The 16859-nt window shown below is 54.7% G+C and overlaps 6 protein-coding genes across 6 annotated transcripts; 1 reads left to right on the plus strand and 5 right to left on the minus strand.

Annotated features, from left to right (window-relative positions):
* Positions 1–523: 523 nt before the first annotated feature.
* Positions 524–1870, minus strand: VDAG_07244 (uncharacterized protein). The gene is made up of 4 exons (XM_009656149.1): positions 1744–1870; positions 1538–1686; positions 1283–1485; positions 524–1215 (listed from the first exon to the last, which is right to left on the minus strand). The coding sequence occupies exons 1-4, from the start codon at positions 1788–1790 to the stop codon at positions 994–996; spliced, it is 621 nt and encodes a 206-aa protein (XP_009654444.1). The 5' UTR covers positions 1791–1870; the 3' UTR covers positions 524–993.
* A 2080-nt stretch (positions 1871–3950) lies between these two features.
* On the minus strand, positions 3951–5410 carry VDAG_07245 (uncharacterized protein; the record flags this gene model as incomplete). The annotated part of the gene is made up of 2 exons (XM_009656150.1): positions 3951–5183; positions 5261–5410. The coding sequence occupies 2 exons, from the start codon at positions 5408–5410 to the stop codon at positions 3951–3953; spliced, it is 1383 nt and encodes a 460-aa protein (XP_009654445.1).
* A 984-nt stretch (positions 5411–6394) lies between these two features.
* Positions 6395–8082, plus strand: VDAG_07246 (aminopeptidase Y; the record flags this gene model as incomplete). The annotated part of the gene is made up of 3 exons (XM_009656151.1): positions 6395–6677; positions 6757–7898; positions 7954–8082. 3 exons carry the CDS (start codon positions 6395–6397, stop codon positions 8080–8082), a joined length of 1554 nt encoding a protein of 517 aa, XP_009654446.1.
* Positions 8083–8468: 386 nt separating this feature from the next.
* Positions 8469–10391, minus strand: VDAG_07247 (uncharacterized protein; the record flags this gene model as incomplete). Its single annotated transcript, XM_009656152.1, has 3 exons — positions 8469–8978; positions 9737–10087; positions 10179–10391. The coding sequence occupies 3 exons, from the start codon at positions 10389–10391 to the stop codon at positions 8469–8471; spliced, it is 1074 nt and encodes a 357-aa protein (XP_009654447.1).
* Positions 10392–12150: 1759 nt separating this feature from the next.
* Positions 12151–13076, minus strand: VDAG_07248 (uncharacterized protein; the record flags this gene model as incomplete). The annotated part of the gene is made up of 3 exons (XM_009656153.1): positions 12151–12302; positions 12397–12894; positions 12998–13076. 3 exons carry the CDS (start codon positions 13074–13076, stop codon positions 12151–12153), a joined length of 729 nt encoding a protein of 242 aa, XP_009654448.1.
* Positions 13077–13717: 641 nt separating this feature from the next.
* Positions 13718–15755, minus strand: VDAG_07249 (amino acid transporter; the record flags this gene model as incomplete). The annotated part of the gene is made up of 9 exons (XM_009656154.1): positions 13718–13989; positions 14064–14120; positions 14175–14476; positions 14534–14925; positions 14976–15108; positions 15160–15201; positions 15254–15303; positions 15356–15391; positions 15447–15755. The coding sequence occupies 9 exons, from the start codon at positions 15753–15755 to the stop codon at positions 13718–13720; spliced, it is 1593 nt and encodes a 530-aa protein (XP_009654449.1).
* Between the last annotated feature and the right edge of the window lie 1104 nt (positions 15756–16859).

Consider the following 16859-nt stretch of genomic DNA (forward strand, 5'->3'; position numbering starts at 1 on the left):
TACGCAAGGTCGTCATGGTACCTTTGACGTCATCTTTGTGTGTTTGCCGATGACTGAGTCGCTGTATCCAGAAGTGGCATTCGGTGGTGCCAAAACCGTATATCCCTGGCCTTTCAATGCAGTGATCAACAAACGATAATGCAAAGGGCGATGCCATGCCCCATGGGCTAGGAGCACGACTGGTTTCTGGTCGTGTGACATGATTGAAAGAGCTATGGCAGAGCTTTGCGATATCGAGGAATACAGAAATCGTTCGTTCAGATGCCTCTGGCTTGGGCCACTGGCCGGCCTTCTTTAGATAGTTCTGGTTGCCAGTCGCTCAGCAACATGCCTACAGTGGCTTAGGCGCTGATCGCAGGATCTGGTGTGTGTATGCCCCGCAGTCATCCTCTGCTGGACGCAGTCAGCTTATGGATGCGTGCCAGGATGGCACAGCATGTAGCCATTTACATTCCTGAAGCCGATCTACGAGCGACAATGTGTCTAGTTTTATCGCTCGTGTGGTCTGATGATACCCCATGGGAGTGGACCGGAGACGCGGTGTATATTCGCAATGCTGTTTCGGGCCAGATGCGGCCGATGTGGTTTGTCCAGAGCATCAACATCATTCCCGAAAGATAGAATGAAGACCCGATGGATTTTGCATCAAGCGTTTTTCAGTCGATGATTAATGGCCACTAGGATTGTGTGTAGCGCCTCTAGCATAGGCGTAGCTACACCAAGCTCCGTGGCCTTCCTTAGCGGGTAGCCCAAAATAATGTCAACTTCCATCTCCCGGCCTGCCTGGCAGTCCATCGCCATGCTGCTGCTGATTGGGCCTATTGACAGGATTCTGTTGATCAAGCGGTCCGCAAGTTCGTGATCGAGCGGCACATTGCAGGCTATCGCGACGTCTATGACCTCCGTCATGAGCTTATGCGTCATGAGGTTGGCCCCAGGAGAGGAACTTAGCCAGGCATGCGTGTCGAGTTGCGTCAACGTGGTGAGGGAGTTTCAGGCGACGTTCCACACTACCTTTTCCCAGCGCAACACTTGGATGTCGGGTACCACGTTGAACACAGTGTTTCCCTGCCTGAGTAAGGCAGAGAATCTGTTGAGCTTCACTTGCTCGGACTTGGAATCAAGATCTCTGTTCGGATACAGTCCAATTTGCAGATCTTCTGACTTAATCTGCTCGAATTGGCCGGGCTCGGGCTGTGTGGCTGCCGTCCAAGTCTGGTTACGCATGACAAAGTAAGAAATCGCGATCTTGCATCACGCACAGTCCGAGCTGGGAACATACCACACAGGAAATAATTGTCGTACGAGGAAATCGTATTCTGAAGGATTCTTCGTTGCCAACACCGTTTTGAATGATCGCAATGGTAGTCCTCTCTTCGTCGACGGCTGGCGCAATCTGGGCTGCTGAGGCGTCTTGATCAAGTGCCTTGTTGGCGCAGACAATGAGGTCGAACTTCTGGCCGGCTTCCGCTACTGTCCGAAGAACTGCCTTCAATCAGTGAATGAACTATCAGTCACAGGAAGAGGCCGCCCATGCCTTTCGATGGGGCTATGATGTGACGGCCATGACTTTCGCTGTTCAGAACAATTCCTCGTTCCTTGACCGCACTGAAATTCGATCGCGCCACCACCGTCAAGCGGACAGTTGGTGCTCTGTTCAAAATAAATGCATAAAACGAACCGATGCTTGTGGTTGTATCAGCTTGGCTTGGTACAAAACCTCGTGCGTAGATCTGTACTCACGCCCCTAGCCCATACACAAGCACATCAATGTGTTTTGCTGCAGACATGATTGCTGTGACTTGAGATCTTGTACAGAGGGAGACCGGAAACCTGTTTCGTGTGAATCAGTGGCTATGCTTGGATGTCTTGCTCGAGAGGATACGCCACGCCTGCTTCATATTACTGCCTAGATATGGACATTTGTTCAGGTCCATAACAAGGTCCATTATCCGGTCCCGAGCCCAGCCCACTTGTCTCCATCCCATGTTGTGTGAGGAAGGGCGTGCACCATGCCAATCTCGGCTCATGTGGCCCCGCATTGTTTCCTTGGCTGCTGTTTCTTTGTTGAACTTCGGAGAAAAGACTCTGCTTGACTCGAGGCACCGCGATGTTTTATGCCAGATGTGGGCGCAATCTGGTCCTTGCGTGGTATGCATCGCGCCACGATGAGCTTGAATGAGTCAGTCTCTCATCTCTCTCCCGCACGGCTGGTTCACACCAATCCCGCCACCCGCGTCTAGGCACAACTCGGACCACGGACGAACGGCTGTTCTATACCTTGGCAGTATCTCAGCGCGGATGCTTCTCGAACCACTACTGTCCCCTAAACTCTGCATCAGACGTGTTGAGGCTTTGCAGATTCCTCTTATCTGGACTGAGGCCTGCGACGACGTGCACTTGACAGCTCGTAGTCGCGCAAGCTATTAGGCATCTACCTCAAAGCAGACGCCGCCAGACCACGGTGGCGTGGCGGCATCGTATGCCGCAGGCGGGATACAGCGTCTACTCAGGTATGTCGCGGAACGGGCCTTCTGTGTTATTGAAAATCTGGGGTTAAAGGGAGTTGCGCTTTCGGAAAGATTGTTTGCACTGGTGGCATCGAGCGACTCGACATACAGAGATGTCGCTCAGGGACAGCATTCAAGCCCTTCGACGGGGGGATGATGTTGTTATCGAATGCCGCGTAAGATCACAGAATCAGATGACCAAGTGTAGCTACTTCGCTCTGCTAGTCGGCAGATAGATCTCGACGACCGTCTTGCGCACTGGCGGAACTACCTGTATCTTTGTCAACGTTTCAAGAGGCTACACCGAGCTTTGTACCCGACCCGTTTCTCGAAAATCTTGCTTTGCAGCCGGTAACTTGCACTCTGATCGCTGGATCAACCCACAAGTCAGCCAAAGCAAAGCCATCGCAGAAGATCGAGAATGAAACGCAAAGCTCGACGGATCCGCATGCGGGGAAGGTCGTCACGTACGTTGACCACACGAGAGGGCACGCTCCCAAAGCCATGTCTCCTCAGTGTCTCGCGGCTTGGTCACCCTTAATGCGGCGTGCTTGAAGTTGCAAACCGTCCGACTGGCCTTGGCCATTCCAGCCGTAAGTTCGGCTGCCGAGTTTCGGATCGTCAGTCCGACTTCACCTGACAGAATGGCGTGCAATGCCGCTAGAAAAGCGCCATGAGGACAAAGGAGGTCTGATAGGGCCATGCGGGGACTCCCTCGCCCATTGGAAATCTCGCCGCCAGCCTCTCTCCTGACGTACCTTTCCCTGGTCCGCCGCTAGGGTTAGTTCAAGGCAACAGCGATCCTCAAATGGTTATTTTTGGGGGTTTTCTTCTAATCCGTCCTGGGGTAATCGTCCGCAAAGGCAAATATGCACGCTGCCAGCGCTGACTGGATACGAGGCCCGAGAGCCGAGCCTGCAAATAAAGCCACGCTACCAGACATTGTGGGAATTGTCAAGTCGATTAGCGAACATAAGTGGAGAGCAATAAAGAACAATGGGCGGAGGAAGCGTGCGGCCCGGGATGGAGGGTGGCCTGAAGTGAACTTTATACCATGAACGCCGATAGCGGGACAACGAACAAGGTTAAACCTTCATGAATTTCTGGTACCATTAGCTCACACTTCTTCAGACCCATCGCAGATGTGAGTATTGGAAAAGCAAACTCTCGAGCTCCAAGCTTCGGATTTGGTATTATTCGACGAGATATGAACTGGTGTATGGCCTGTCTCTTTTTGTATAGCAGCGGTGCTTCCTTCTAGGAATATGTGATCAAACAACATACAGTAGGGCGATTAGCCCGATCACCCAGTGGCGGGCGGTAGACAGAGTAGGAAAAAGGGCGATGCTCCCGGATTACGCTGCAGACGCCCACCAAAAACTTGACCTAAAAAAACTTGCGCACTGTTCGTGCCAAACCCAAGGTAGTGATGGCATCACTTCACCTCGATGGGCCCCCCGGCCCGTGCGCGAAGCCGAGACGACCATACTTGTCGGTGTAAGGCCTTTCGTTGCCGAAACAAGTGACATAGTTCATGACTTCGGTTGTGTTCATGCCGCCTGGGTGTATCTTCTCCATCTCCTCGCGCATTTGAGTTTTAGGCTTCCCTTCCTTGAGCCTGTGCTTCTCGAAGAAGACATATGAACCATAGTAGACGCAGCTGGTATTGCCCGCCGTAGCGCCTTTTTTACCCAGAAAATCGTTGAGTTGTTTCGACTGCACTTTGCGGTCGCCGGGGAAGCTCTTGGCAATTTCTCGGCAAAACGCCGCCTGCGTGACGTCAGGCTTGCGGAGGAAGGCGTTGATTTTACGTCGTACATCGTCGCATGTGTCGTACACCTTGACGGCTTGCTCACTTTCTCCCTCAAGCGTTATGCCGCTGACATCAAGATCCTTGCTCTCCACGCCACGGCGGACCTTTTTGCCAGGCGCTGCCTTGAGACCCTGCAGCTCGCGCTTGCGGAAGAAGCGGTTAGCGGCGTGGAAGACGTCGCTACCGTAACCGACGTGAGGGCCGACCTGCTTCATGAATCGCTGGTACGAGGCAGGAGAGCAGCCGATGGCCGTCTGAAATTCGCCGACCTTCATGTAGCCGCCCTCTATAAAATTGCGGATCTTGCGGCGGATCTGGTTGGCCGAGTCTTCGCAAAGGTCGAGGCGAGGGTCATCGTCGTCAATCTGGGGCAGAGCTTGGCAGTCTTCGATGGCGTCCGACTTGCGTTTTTTGTGAGTCGACGTGGCAGAGGACGAAGGTGGGTTGAGGTTCGAGGCGGCCGCAGCGTCCACCGTGCTTCGTGCTCCCACCGTGATCGGAGGATGGGGTATCGTTCCTGCCAGAGTGGTTGCTGTAGCTATCGGCTGGTGTGCCGTCGAGACTTGGTGGTATGACGTCGGTGTTGTCGTCGTTGGGGAGTGGTATGTTGGTGGCGGTTGGTGGTGTACAACGGGTGGTGGGTACGCGCCGCTTGCATGCGATATGGGAGGCAGTTGTGTCGTGGTCGCTGGCGAGTGTGACGATGCGACGGGAGGATAGACTGATGCTGGAGGGTGAGGCGGCCGAGCTGTGGTTGTGCCGAGTGGTATTAATGCAGGAAGAGATGTTGGCCTCCCTTTACTCGCTGCACCAGCCTGGATGTTCTCGTCTCGTAGGGAGAGGGGAGAAACAAGTGAAGCCTGGAAGCGGACACGTCAGCCAAGAGAGCTTTGAAAGCAGACCAACAACTTGGTGGCAGAGAGTAAGGAGAGCGTACGATGCCGGGTAGGATGGTGCTGGCGGTGTTGGTGGTGGTGGTGGTGGTGGTGGTTTGTGGAGGGGGTGTTGGGTTGGATCGGTTGGCATCAACGTTTGCCAGCGGTAATGGCTGACTCTCCGTTTCCCAAGGCCGCCAACTCTGGACCATGGCTGGGTCGGACGAATGGATGTGTGCTGCAAGCAAATCTCGAGCACATACAAAGGCAGCAGCAATTGCAGGTAGCGAAGGAGGGGTCGGTCGGAAGTGGATTTTTGTTAGAGGATTCGGGAGTGGAGGAGTCGAGCCTGCAGGTGTTTGTACGGGTGCATGTGTATGTGTCTGTATGTGTGTGTGTAGGTATGTGGAGGAGACGAAAAAAAGAAGAGATCAGAGCCGGTATGCGATGCAGCTTTCAGGCAGGTTTGTTTGGTTAGGCAGGTTTGCCAAAATTGGGGTGAGAAAGGGGTGAAGTCATGATCCAAGTATTTGGCTCCAAGGGCTCCAAGGGCCCACAGCACAGCGCGTGTTGACGCGCAGTGTTTCACGCTAATTCCCAGACCCTGCATGCACCTGTACAATGTACAATGCACCTTCCCTTCTCTCCCGTTCACTGCTGATTGCCTGTCTTGGTTGGGGCTGAGTCGTACCTGGTAAAACCCAAATCCGCCTGATGCTAGTGCTAGCGTGCTAGAGCTGTCCAGTGCTGGGTGCCCGAAGCTAAGCGAGTGAGCGAGGGAGGAAGGGAGAGGAGCAGGGGGCAATTACGATACCTAGGTACCTAAGTACACGGTACATGTGTACCTGCCTGGATCCCGTATCTAGCGTAGGTACCCAAGGTACCGTAGGGTAACTACGTACTGTTGAGCAGGAGCAGCAGCAGTAGGACCTGCCGTCGGGTGGCCCAAGCTCCTTCTCCCTGATACCAATAGCTCGCTGTCGTTATCACCTGCGCCTGCCCCTGCCTGAGCTGCCCTCAATGATACGCACCTTACGTAACTTCGATCATCTGCGATCATCGGCTCCCAGATCGCGACATCACGAGGGGCGTAACACTTCCTCTCCCTTCTTCTATCACTCTATCCCAACCTACTACAGCCTCTCGACCTCCTCAATTGCCCCCGAATAACACAGCCATACGCTCCTGCAAGCTCAATGGTCAGGAACCTCCATCTGACAGGCCTTGCGGCCGCGCTTGGCAGCGCATCAATCTTGGGGGCTCTAGCCCAAGGCATTGACCAAACACCTATGGTCGATGAACCCGAACACACCGTCGTCAAGCCTGTCCTTTCCGGTGACAGGTCTGTCATTGACTCTGAAGCTCTGCAGACGCTCATCAAGGGCGATAACCTCTTCGAGAGGGCCAAGCAGCTGTACGAGATCGCCAAGCTTGGCGAAGCCGAGTACAACCACCCCACGCGAGTCATCGGTAGCGAAGGTAGGTTCAGTTCGAGACTCTTCGTCTGCAGCTCGAGCACATCACGACAATCGATTCACGCGTTACTAACCTTCTGTAGGCCATCTGGGTACCCTCGATTACATCTACTCCACCATTTCTCAGCTTGGCGACTACTACACCCTCTCCAACCAGTCATTCCCTGCAGTCACCGGCAATGTCTTCGAGTCGAGACTCGTACTCGGCAACAAAGTGCCCGAGTCCGCATCTCCCATGAGCCTGACGCCTCCCACGAAGAACAAGGAGCCCGTGCATGGCGACCTCGTGCTCGTTCAACACGAGGGATGCGATGAGTCCGACTACCCTGAGGAGGTTCGTGGCAACATCGCTTTCGTCCTTCGCGGCACGTGCCCCTTTGGCACCAAGTCGGCCAATGCCGGAAAGGCTGGCGCCGTCGCTGCCGTCATTTATAACTACGAGAAGGAGACGGTCCACGGTACCCTCGGAACCCCGTCGCCAGACCACGTTGCCACGTTCGGCCTCGGGTACGATGACGCCAAGCCCATCATTAAGAAGATCAAGAAGGGCAAGACTGTCGATGCCATTGCCTACATTGACGCCGTTGTCGACACTATCCAGACTACCAACATCATCGCCCAGACTGTAGGTGGTGATCCTGACAACTGTGTCATGCTTGGTGGCCACAGTGATAGTGTAGCTGAGGGACCCGGTATCAACGACGATGGCTCTGGCAGCCTGTCGCTCCTTGAGATTGCCACCCAGCTGACCAACTTTGACGTCAACAACTGCGTGCGCTTTGCTTGGTGGGCTGGCGAGGAGGAAGGCCTCCTTGGATCCGACTATTACGTCTCCGTCCTGCCGGACGACGAGAACGAGAAGATCCGCCTTTTCATGGATTACGACATGCTCGGTAGCCCCAACTACGCGTACCAGATCTACAATGCCACCAACGCTGTCAACCCCACCGGTTCCGAGGAGCTCCGTGATTTGTATGTTGACTGGTACAAGGCGCACGATCTCAACCACACCTTCATCCCCTTTGACGGCCGCAGTGACTACGACGGCTTCATTCGCAACGGTATCCCCGGTGGCGGCATCGCGACCGGCGCCGAGGGTGTCAAGACGAAGAGGGAGCAGGAACAATTTGGCGGCAAGGCTGGTGACTGGTACGACCCCTGCTACCATCAGCTCTGCGACGACCTCCACAATGTGGACGTCGAGGCCTGGGAGCTCAACACCAAGGTATTTACCACCACCGACGACCATTGTATGTGCTCAATACTAACGATCCTTTCAGCTTGTCGCTCACTCTGTTGCGGTTTTCGCCAAGTCCTTTGATGGATTCCCCAAGCGGACACTAAAGGACGTTGCTTCGTCCGAGTACGCCGAGAAGACATTGTACCATGGAAGCAGGTTGGTTTTGTAATGACATTGATGTAACTGTAGAACTCGCCAATCTCAAAGTCATCTTGTGTTGATCTAGGTTTGGTTATCTTCTCAGCCGTGGTTAGATGCATGTTTCATACAAGTAGAACCCAAGCAACAGATCAGGGGGTGGTGTCACAAATAAACGCATCCAAAGTATCTCAACAGATGTAATGTGCTAACCACTCATCCATGTTGTTGTCTGGCTGGTTTCGCTGTTGCATTCTCCGAGGCGTGGCTGTCTTCTATGTATGTAACCAATCTCTGTGCTACAATAAATATGCAAAAGGAACAATCACTGTCCGAAGACATGCCTCTGTAATCAGTCGGTCAACCCAGTCCGCTCCTGATGCTCCGGGGAGGGGGGCGCCACATCAAAGGCAAAACTTACTGGTCCTTCGCCCTCTTGGCCTTTTGCTGAGCACGCTCCTTTGCAGCCTCTGTCTTTCTGGCCTGAGCCTCTTCCCTCATCCGCTCCCACTTTGTTTTCTCCTCGAGGCGCGCTCGGATCATCTGCTCCGTGGGCGGCCGCTGGTCACAGCCAGTAGCACAATCAGGACACAGTTCCGCGGCCACGGTCACGTCGCCATTGGCAAGTGAAGCAGGCTTCAGCTCACGGCACAGACGCACGGCCGACTGCGCCAGGGCGAGGTCCCCCCCGCCCGAGGCGACCAGGACGTCAAAGTGGCCCGCGTCGAAAAAGCTCGCGCAGGGCAGACCCTCGGGCAGGACGACTTCGTCCGCCGAATGGATGTGGGCGCGTGCGGGGAACTTGGCAGTCTGGGCTGCGTCGAGCTCGAAGGGGCGGACGAGGGCGCAGGTGATGTCCTTGCAGGGGCAGAGGCGGATGTTGAATAAGGTCACTCGACACATTGATTCAGTGGTTTCTTCTTCTGGCTGTTGGGTAAGTTTGTTTGCTTGGGTGTTTGTATTCGGTTGATCTTCTTTCAACTATTCATGGGATCGATTTACTCGAGAAGGATTCGTTGTCTTAAAAGGCTGTGGAAGGATTGAATCGTGGCCGAATAAGAGTTCTGTTCCCCTTCCGTGTTTGCAATCAGTAAATCCAGTGTTGCACGTTTCCTTTGGATCTTTCCTTGTGTTTTGGTGTCGAAATTGCTCCTGTGCAATACCATTGTCAAAACGCAAGGATGGTAATGGTTGGGAACACTCTCGTCAAAGGCTGATCCGATTGCACAGATCATGAGCCACGATCAGCATGGCGACAATGTGCCCATACGCCTGGACAAACACAGACGAGCCTTGTAACAAACCAAGCTTCATCCAAGCCTTGTCATCTGAGGCGCTCTGTGTCTGATCCCACCGAAATACCGTTGGGCCCCAGGAAGCCGGAACATTACACTTCCATTTCGGTGCGCGTTCATTCATGTGCAACAGTATCTGGTATAGGTGCTTTCGCAAACTATAATATCTGACATGCGATATTCTCAGTGTTTTTGCAGTATGCCTTGGGTTCCAGAGTTGGCATCCTTCCCGCTTATCTGTATTTGGATGATGGGCTGTTCAGTTGTCGCGAACCAGTGAAGTCATTTCTTTGCGGCCCAGCTAAAATCGCGTACACCAACATTTTTCAACGCCGATAAATGGACAAAGTATTATTCTCATAGGCCGTTAAACTTTCTTCACCCCAGTACTACGGGTCCCGGGTCCGAGTATCTTCTCCCACGCCGGTGAGTCGTCGTGGGTGGTGGCGAATTCGATGCCTGGGAGCCCGAACAGTTCAGCAGGAGGTCGCTGTCGCTGATCTGCCTAACCGCGGTCTCAACTTTGACCCCAGACCTCAGCCTTTGCAGCATGTGCATGGCGTCAATGTCCGAGAGATCCATCAGCACCCCGTAGAGCTCCTCATAGACCGACCTCTCTTTGAGAAACGCCCCGTGTTGTCGCCTCATTGCCTGCGCCCTCGTCTCCGCGGGCTCCGTAGCATAGTCGCACTGCTGCCCGCGCTTCACACAAGGGCGGCATTCAGGTCTCTCGCCCGTGCACTTTGAGGCCATTCTTGTCAGATCTGAAGCGGGTTCTCAAGTCTTCCTGGAACCAACTGGGACGTTCGGCATATCCGGGAGTCTTCCTCACCTTTGCTTTGCGCTTTCGACAGGCTTCGCATGCCGCACTGATAACTGAGGTCCGTTGCCTGGGCGGTCTCGGGATCCGCTTCGGAGACGGTATCGGCTGGAAGTTGAGCAGGCCAGCGACCTTCGGAGGCGCTGGTACGGGGAGTATTCGTCGGAGCTTCGCCGCAGATCTGGCCTGAGCGGGATTTCCGCCCGGCTGGAACGTGTTTGCCATGTTCGACATCCCTTAGAGTGCTAGTTTTCGACAGAGAAGAAGGTCTTGGCGTCTGTATGCGGGTATTTACAGACGTAGGTTTGTACTTGTATGCGTTCGCTGATGCAGACGGTGTTGGGAACCAGCCCGAGCTCTAATAAACTCCAGGGTTCACGATCAAACGAAGGGCCTGCCTTGGCTTGCCAAGTTGGGCTCGGTTGTTCCCTCCTCAGTTTAAATATGGAAAGCACATCAATTCGAGTGTCGAAAGTTTGAAGGGCTGGATCTGTGACCAACAGCCGGCGGAATGATGATGGGTCAGTTATGGCACCGACATGAACTCGTCGTGCAGATCCCGGATGGTCGCTGTCATTTAGTTGGAGCGCAGGCCGGGAAGCAAGTAGGTGGTGGGGGGAGGGGATAATGGGTCTGGGAAAGGGGGAGCCGTGAAGCCTGGCTGTGACAGATCACTCTGACGCCCTGGGGGTGTGATCCTGCAGGCATGACACCAGACTCGTGAGCTCAACAGCGCAGGTCTACTCTGTGCCTTACGTGCCATTATGTGCTAACAATCCACCAGGTCCGACAAGCAAGACGAGTGTTAGAGCTTGGTGATACAAGGCAATGCGCGGAGACGGGATGGTGTGGGTGCCATCAGGGCCTAAGATTGTCCCTGGACGTGGGTGTGGAATGGAGACCCGGAAGGCATCTCCGCCCGAACATGTCTCCCCAGGGACTCAAACGGTAGCAAGCCAAGTGCTGGCTGTGTAACTTGGGGTACCAGAGGGTACCTGTTCTTCTCGTTGGCCCAAGAACACTACTCGGTCAGCCTTTCTTCTACACTAGAACCATCATATTATTGGACGACCCACGGGGCACTCTTCTCTGCTTGACAGTGCAAGGCGGAAGGGGCTCCGAGGGGAACCCAAGGTTGACTATCCAGTCGGCTGGATGTGCGCGCATTGCCAAGACCTGATATGAAGAAATGTACCATCATAGTGAGTCATTGTGCTTCTTGACATGACTCCAAATGCTACGTATTGGCTAAGGTTATCCGATACATCAAGAGACAAACCACTGATTGCATATGTGAGGTGACAGGAATTGGCCAAGGACTGCGGGTTTCCAGTCACGGTTGACGGCTTTCGACTGCCCGACCGGCTGGTGCAAATAAGGACCAATTGAGCCTCATGAAGCACGCATGTCGCCCACCATTAGCTTACGCACCTACCTTAGGTACCTAGGTAAAGGTAATGGACGTTGTTCTAATGTTATCAAAGACGGTGTTTCAGTCAACATGGTAGCGAAGCGTGCCAGGCTATGTCACTGAGTGTTTCTTTACGCAATCCCACCGTCAACATGCAGTGTTGCCGAGATCTGGAAAATGTCCGAGCCCCATTGGGGATCTTGCCATGCCGAATCCCATCCAATGGCGCCAATCTTCGGGCTTCATCCATATCCATGGCTTCTTGGGCGGAGGCTCTCCGCGCCTCTACCGTCGGAAGACCCCGAACTCAATGACTCCACCTTACCCAGCCATGCCCATTGTTAACGTGGCCCACACTTTCAACTGCATGAGCGCTTGTATCGCTGAACCGGAACACGAGGCCAAGGTATATGATGGCCAGAAGATGTCAAAGTGGAACAATTCTTATTTGACTTGATCTCCATTTGAAGGTGCCAAATTACAGACTACCTAGGGAATCGTACGAGGCCATGATCCCTGCAAGACCCTGATATCAAGGCGGAAGGGTCCTACGCTGCCAGTAGGTTGGTGAGATTAATGGTCGTCCCGCTCCAGCCACTTCGCGCACGCTTCATAAAACCTCTGCACCTCAGACTCATATCCCAACGCCGTCTGAAAGTGGCTTTCGCCCGCCGTTCTCCGCATAAACTGCAACGCCCCGGCGTAGATCAAATCGGCATACGAGACTGCGTCCACATCATTAGTCCATCATCATGATCCCACTCCCCACTCGCACCGAGTCGCGTCCGCGTCAGAAGAGGACAAAATGGGACAACTCACCAGTCTCTCCCAGGAAGAATGGACCTTCCGTCTCCCGCAACAGCGCGGCCGCCTTGGCAAACACCGGTCTCGCATTTTCCCACGATTCGTCCCCGCCCTGGGTCCTCCGGAGCTCCTCGAGCGTCATGCCGAAGATTTCCCGTCGGGTCTCTTCGAAGTAGGGCCGCGACGCGTCAGTGAGGCACTTGGTCGCAACGTTGGGGATCAGAACGCCCATGAGCGGACTCATGGTCTCCTTAACGAGAGCCTGCACCTTATCGGTGGCGGGGTCATCAACACGTAGCGGGCGCTCGGGGTACCGCTTCTCGAGCTCGTCAATGATGAGGCGTGAGTTCATGACAGCCCTACCATCCGGGAACACGACGGCGGGGACGGTATAGGGCTTAAGCTCCTCCGGCTGCGGGGCGAGGCCGAGACCCTTCAAGGTGGGCTCGATGTCGGGATACTGGATCCATGTGGTGGTGTAGGGGATCTGCTTGTAATTGAGTGCCAAACGGGCTGGGTGCGTCAGCATGCGGGAAGGTTTGCAGCAAGTGTTGGGGTCAAGATGCGATCAGTCCGTCAAGATGCGACCAGTCCGCGTTGCGGGGAAGAAACTTACTCTTCCACGGGTTGAGTGACCAGCATCCCTTCCCACTGTCCTTGCTAGGCAAATCGTAGAGGATCACCTTGTCCGACATGATGTGTGCGCTGTAAACAGGGTTGTTCCTTCACAATGCCTTTTTCGAATTGGATACGGAGAAGTCTTCCAAGATCTAGTTTGTAGAGGACACAACACAGGGCGAGTGACGGACTAGAAGTACTCGCTATGGAGGCCATGTCATCGTAATGATGCGCTGCACCTCTGACGCCCTAGTGGGCCGAGCGAAGGGCGTAGTCTAGACTTCCATCGCGCTCTTGAGAGTTTAGATCCACTGCACAGGCATTGTTCACACGATACGCCAACACACTGTCTAAGGTGACGACCGCTGTGTTCCTCAATCTCCCAGATGGTGTCATTCCCACCTTGCTATGCACGCGGCTTACAACATGAGGCTGCACGACATTGCAGTCAGCAACAGCCACGCAAAACACCGGGCGCAGCACGGCACACAGCGCCGGAAAGGAGCGTCTCGACATGCAGAAGGATCTTCCGCATCATCATAGACCCACTGCTTCAGGGGACCAAGAGGGCCAGATCGACAGAGCGATAAGGGCCACGCGCCGCGCGACGGCATGAACAAGGGTGAATGCAGAACAGCAAGTATCAATTGAGACGTAGAACCAGCTAGGAATGACGGGAGCCTGTCGGACTTGAAGCGCGCACATTAGGCTGCTACATCTACAGTGCATTGCTTGCGCAGCTGAAGACGCCCTTGGCGCCAGCCCTGAACTCCTCCAGGATCCCCTCAACGCTGGCGTACGTGCCAACCGTGAGAAACACGACACCGACGCCGATGATGAACAAATTCAAGGCCACCGATGCCGCGTCGCTGATTTTGCTAGGGCGTCCATATCCAGCGGCCTTGTCGACGGATCGCATGCGGAAGAAGGCGACTCCCCAGAAGATGAAGCCGAAGAAGGAATCGAAGAGGGACGACATGAGCGACAGAACTGGGAATTATCAGCGACCTTTCTTCATTCTTCACTTGGAGGAATAGCATCGTATCCAGTTTGACAATACGTACGGGAGCTGAAGATGGGAATGACTTCGGCAATGATGAACGCGGCAACCCACGTTGCGACTGCAAAGTGTCAGATCCGTGTACTCGAAAGCTTCTCACAGGAAAGAGACGTACACAGAATACCTGCCCAACTCGCCCAGCCGACCACGGTGTGCTCGTTGATGTGGCGCTTGTTATTCTCGAAAACGCGGAAAAAGACGAAGCGGCTCGAAACAGCGGCGTACAGAACACCAAGGAAGATGAGCGTTGGGATCATAAACGAAAAGGCCACCTTTTTGTGAACCTCGTCAGATAGCGAGCCGAAGGCCGGAGCCGTCATGTACTGGTTGCCGACATTTGAGTAGACGACGGCGCCGACGATGCTGAAGACGATAATCTCGCCAATGGTGCACGCCCACAGGGCTTTCGGGAAGTCCCTGACCCAAAATCAGTATGACAGCAGTGGAGGTCAGGGAATTGGGAACTGCACGTACCGGGGGTTGCGCATCTCGGCAATGAAGCTCGGGAGCGTGATCTGGCCGATGAAAGTGTAGCTGATGCTCAAGAAGGCATTCATACCAGCAACAAAGGTCGTTCCTGGAACCGGCACGGCTCGTACGAGAGGTTCCCCGATGGCGGCATCATATCCGGCAGGATGGTCCTGGATTCCGGCAAAGACTGTCGCGAGTATGACAGAGATGAAAGTGAAGAGCGCAGACGCAACGGCGAACTTGGACAGCAGGTCAAACGTGCGCGGCAGCGACGACAGCCAGGAGATGATGGCCATGACGACGGAGAAGACGACAGTGCTGCAGCGGGGCCCACCGGAAGTGACCATTGTGTTCAGGTATTCGGCACCGACGAGGACATGAAGACCTTGGATGAACTGCTGGTCATCAGAACTGCCGGCACGGCGAAGATGCGAGGGATACTCACGGTGTTGTTGAGGATGAACATGACGGCAGTAGCCCACCATGCCCATCGCTGACCCCAGAACAGCATCTGGCCAATGTCACAGATGTCGCGGACCTCGGGGTGGCGCAGGCAGAACTGCCAAAGGACAAGCGATCTGTTGATGGTCAGCTTGATTGCTGCGTCCTTTGCTCAGAAAGAAACTAACGTGTAGAGCACTGTCGCTGCGATGAAGATTGTAAGAATCAAGCTGCCAAGGTAAGCTTGCTGTCTTCAGTGAAGGAATTGGTGCATCATCCTACCCAGGAACCAGGCCTAACACGCTGTATGCCCATGGAAAGCTCATGATTGCCTATCCAGGTGAGAAAAAATTCATCCCTGGCAGTCGCCAGGGTGGCACTCACTAAGCAAATGTATTCGGAAAACAGCAAAGCAGCAGTCTGTATTCATTAGTGTCTGCATGTCGACATTGTTAACCCCCGAGAGGAGGCATACCTTTGGCCAAGAGCAAGTACGGTACTGAATGGCGCAGCCATCCTCCTTGGCAAGCTGCTTGTGCAGAATGTCCTCACTCGAAGACACGCCGCCCTCGATGGATGACGTCTCGGAGCGCACCGAGTCTGCGACGGGGGCAATGCGCGGGCCGATGGCCGTGTTGCGGCCGCCGAACCACTGGAAGCCGCTCGGCTCGGGCGCGGCCTCAACATCGCCGGCAGCCAGAGGCTTGCCGTCACCAACGGGGCTTGCCCGCTTCTCAAGGGAGGAGGAGTCAAGGGGCGAGCCCCCTGTTTCGTGCGTCGCCATGATACTATGTATCAGTAACCTCTCGGCAAGTCGACGATGCTTATCGAGATCCGTATCGAGTATCGTAGTGAACAAGACAACAAGGCTCGGTTGTGGAAAGTATCTCGCACCCGGTTGGCGTCTCAACGTAAGCCTCAAATCAGATCGTCGTCAAGACACGCTTTTCGTTCAGATTGTTATGCCAGAAAAGAAGTCCGCCACACCAAAGTAAAGCAGTAGCGAGGGTGAGACTTCAAGAACTGAAGAGGATCACAGGGACGGGACCCTGGCCCAGAAGTATGGTCCGGCAAAGGACGTCCCCGGCGAACGTTGCACTCGTTTCCCAGGTACCTCGAATCCCATTTTGCCTTGCTAGTCACCATCCACAAAAACGCCCCCCCAATCGTGGAAGCATCAAATGGCGTGCTCCTAGCTCCTCTCGATAATCTCTACCTCCCTCCACCGCTGGTCCTGGATCGCGCCAGCGATGAAGGGTTGGAGGGGGCGCCGCCGGGGGCGTGCTCACACGTGGGGTACCACCGAGCCAGCACGTAAAGACCAGCTTTTGTCGGTACACGAGCTTTTGCTCCCAGCGAGCCGAGTCCCTGTAAGGTCGTTACCAGAGAGGGCGAGGAAATACAGGTCTCACCCTCCCAATGAAGCGCTGGCGCAAACAGCAGCACGCTGTTTGGGCCAACCCCATGTGGACCACCCGCGTTCGCGGCCAGACGGACTGGTTCCCATCTCGTGTCACGAACCAACGAGAGGGTTGCGAAAGAAGGATTGAGATGCCGTCCGTTCCCGGACCCCTGTTTACCGCGCAGACTTGGGCTCTGCCGGATGGATGTCGTGACGTCGGCGTGGCTGTCGGGGGGGGCGTTCCCGGCTGGTCGGGGCAGCCTAGAGAGCCAAGAGATGTCCGGATCTTTCACCCGCTGGCCACAGTCTACTTGGCAGGGGTCCCTCCTTCACGAGACCCAGGCGGGGGGGCAATGAGGGCCAGAGCCAGAAAGAACGTTTAAACATGAGATTGCGTGATCGAGAACGCGTGCCCTTTTTTCAACACAAGGTTTAGGTCATTTGCGACCCCTGGCTGCAGCGTTGTGAGAGAGCCTAAATTCTCCC

The sequence above is a fragment of the Verticillium dahliae genome, genomic scaffold (assembly GCF_000150675.1).
Source record: "Verticillium dahliae VdLs.17 supercont1.16 genomic scaffold, whole genome shotgun sequence".
Lineage (NCBI taxonomy): Eukaryota > Fungi > Ascomycota > Sordariomycetes > Glomerellales > Plectosphaerellaceae > Verticillium > Verticillium dahliae.

Coding starts and splice junctions, on each gene's coding strand:
- VDAG_07244 (XM_009656149.1), bottom strand. CDS start 1,790: ATGTCTGCAGCAAAACACATTGATGTGCTTGTGTATGGGCTAGGGGC. Junction 1,687..1,743: donor CTTGTGTATGGGCTAGGGGC/GTGAGTACAGAT, acceptor TACAACCACAAG/CATCGGTTCGTTTTATGCAT. Junction 1,216..1,282: donor CGACAATTATTTCCTGTGTG/GTATGTTCCCAG, acceptor ATGCGTAACCAG/ACTTGGACGGCAGCCACACA.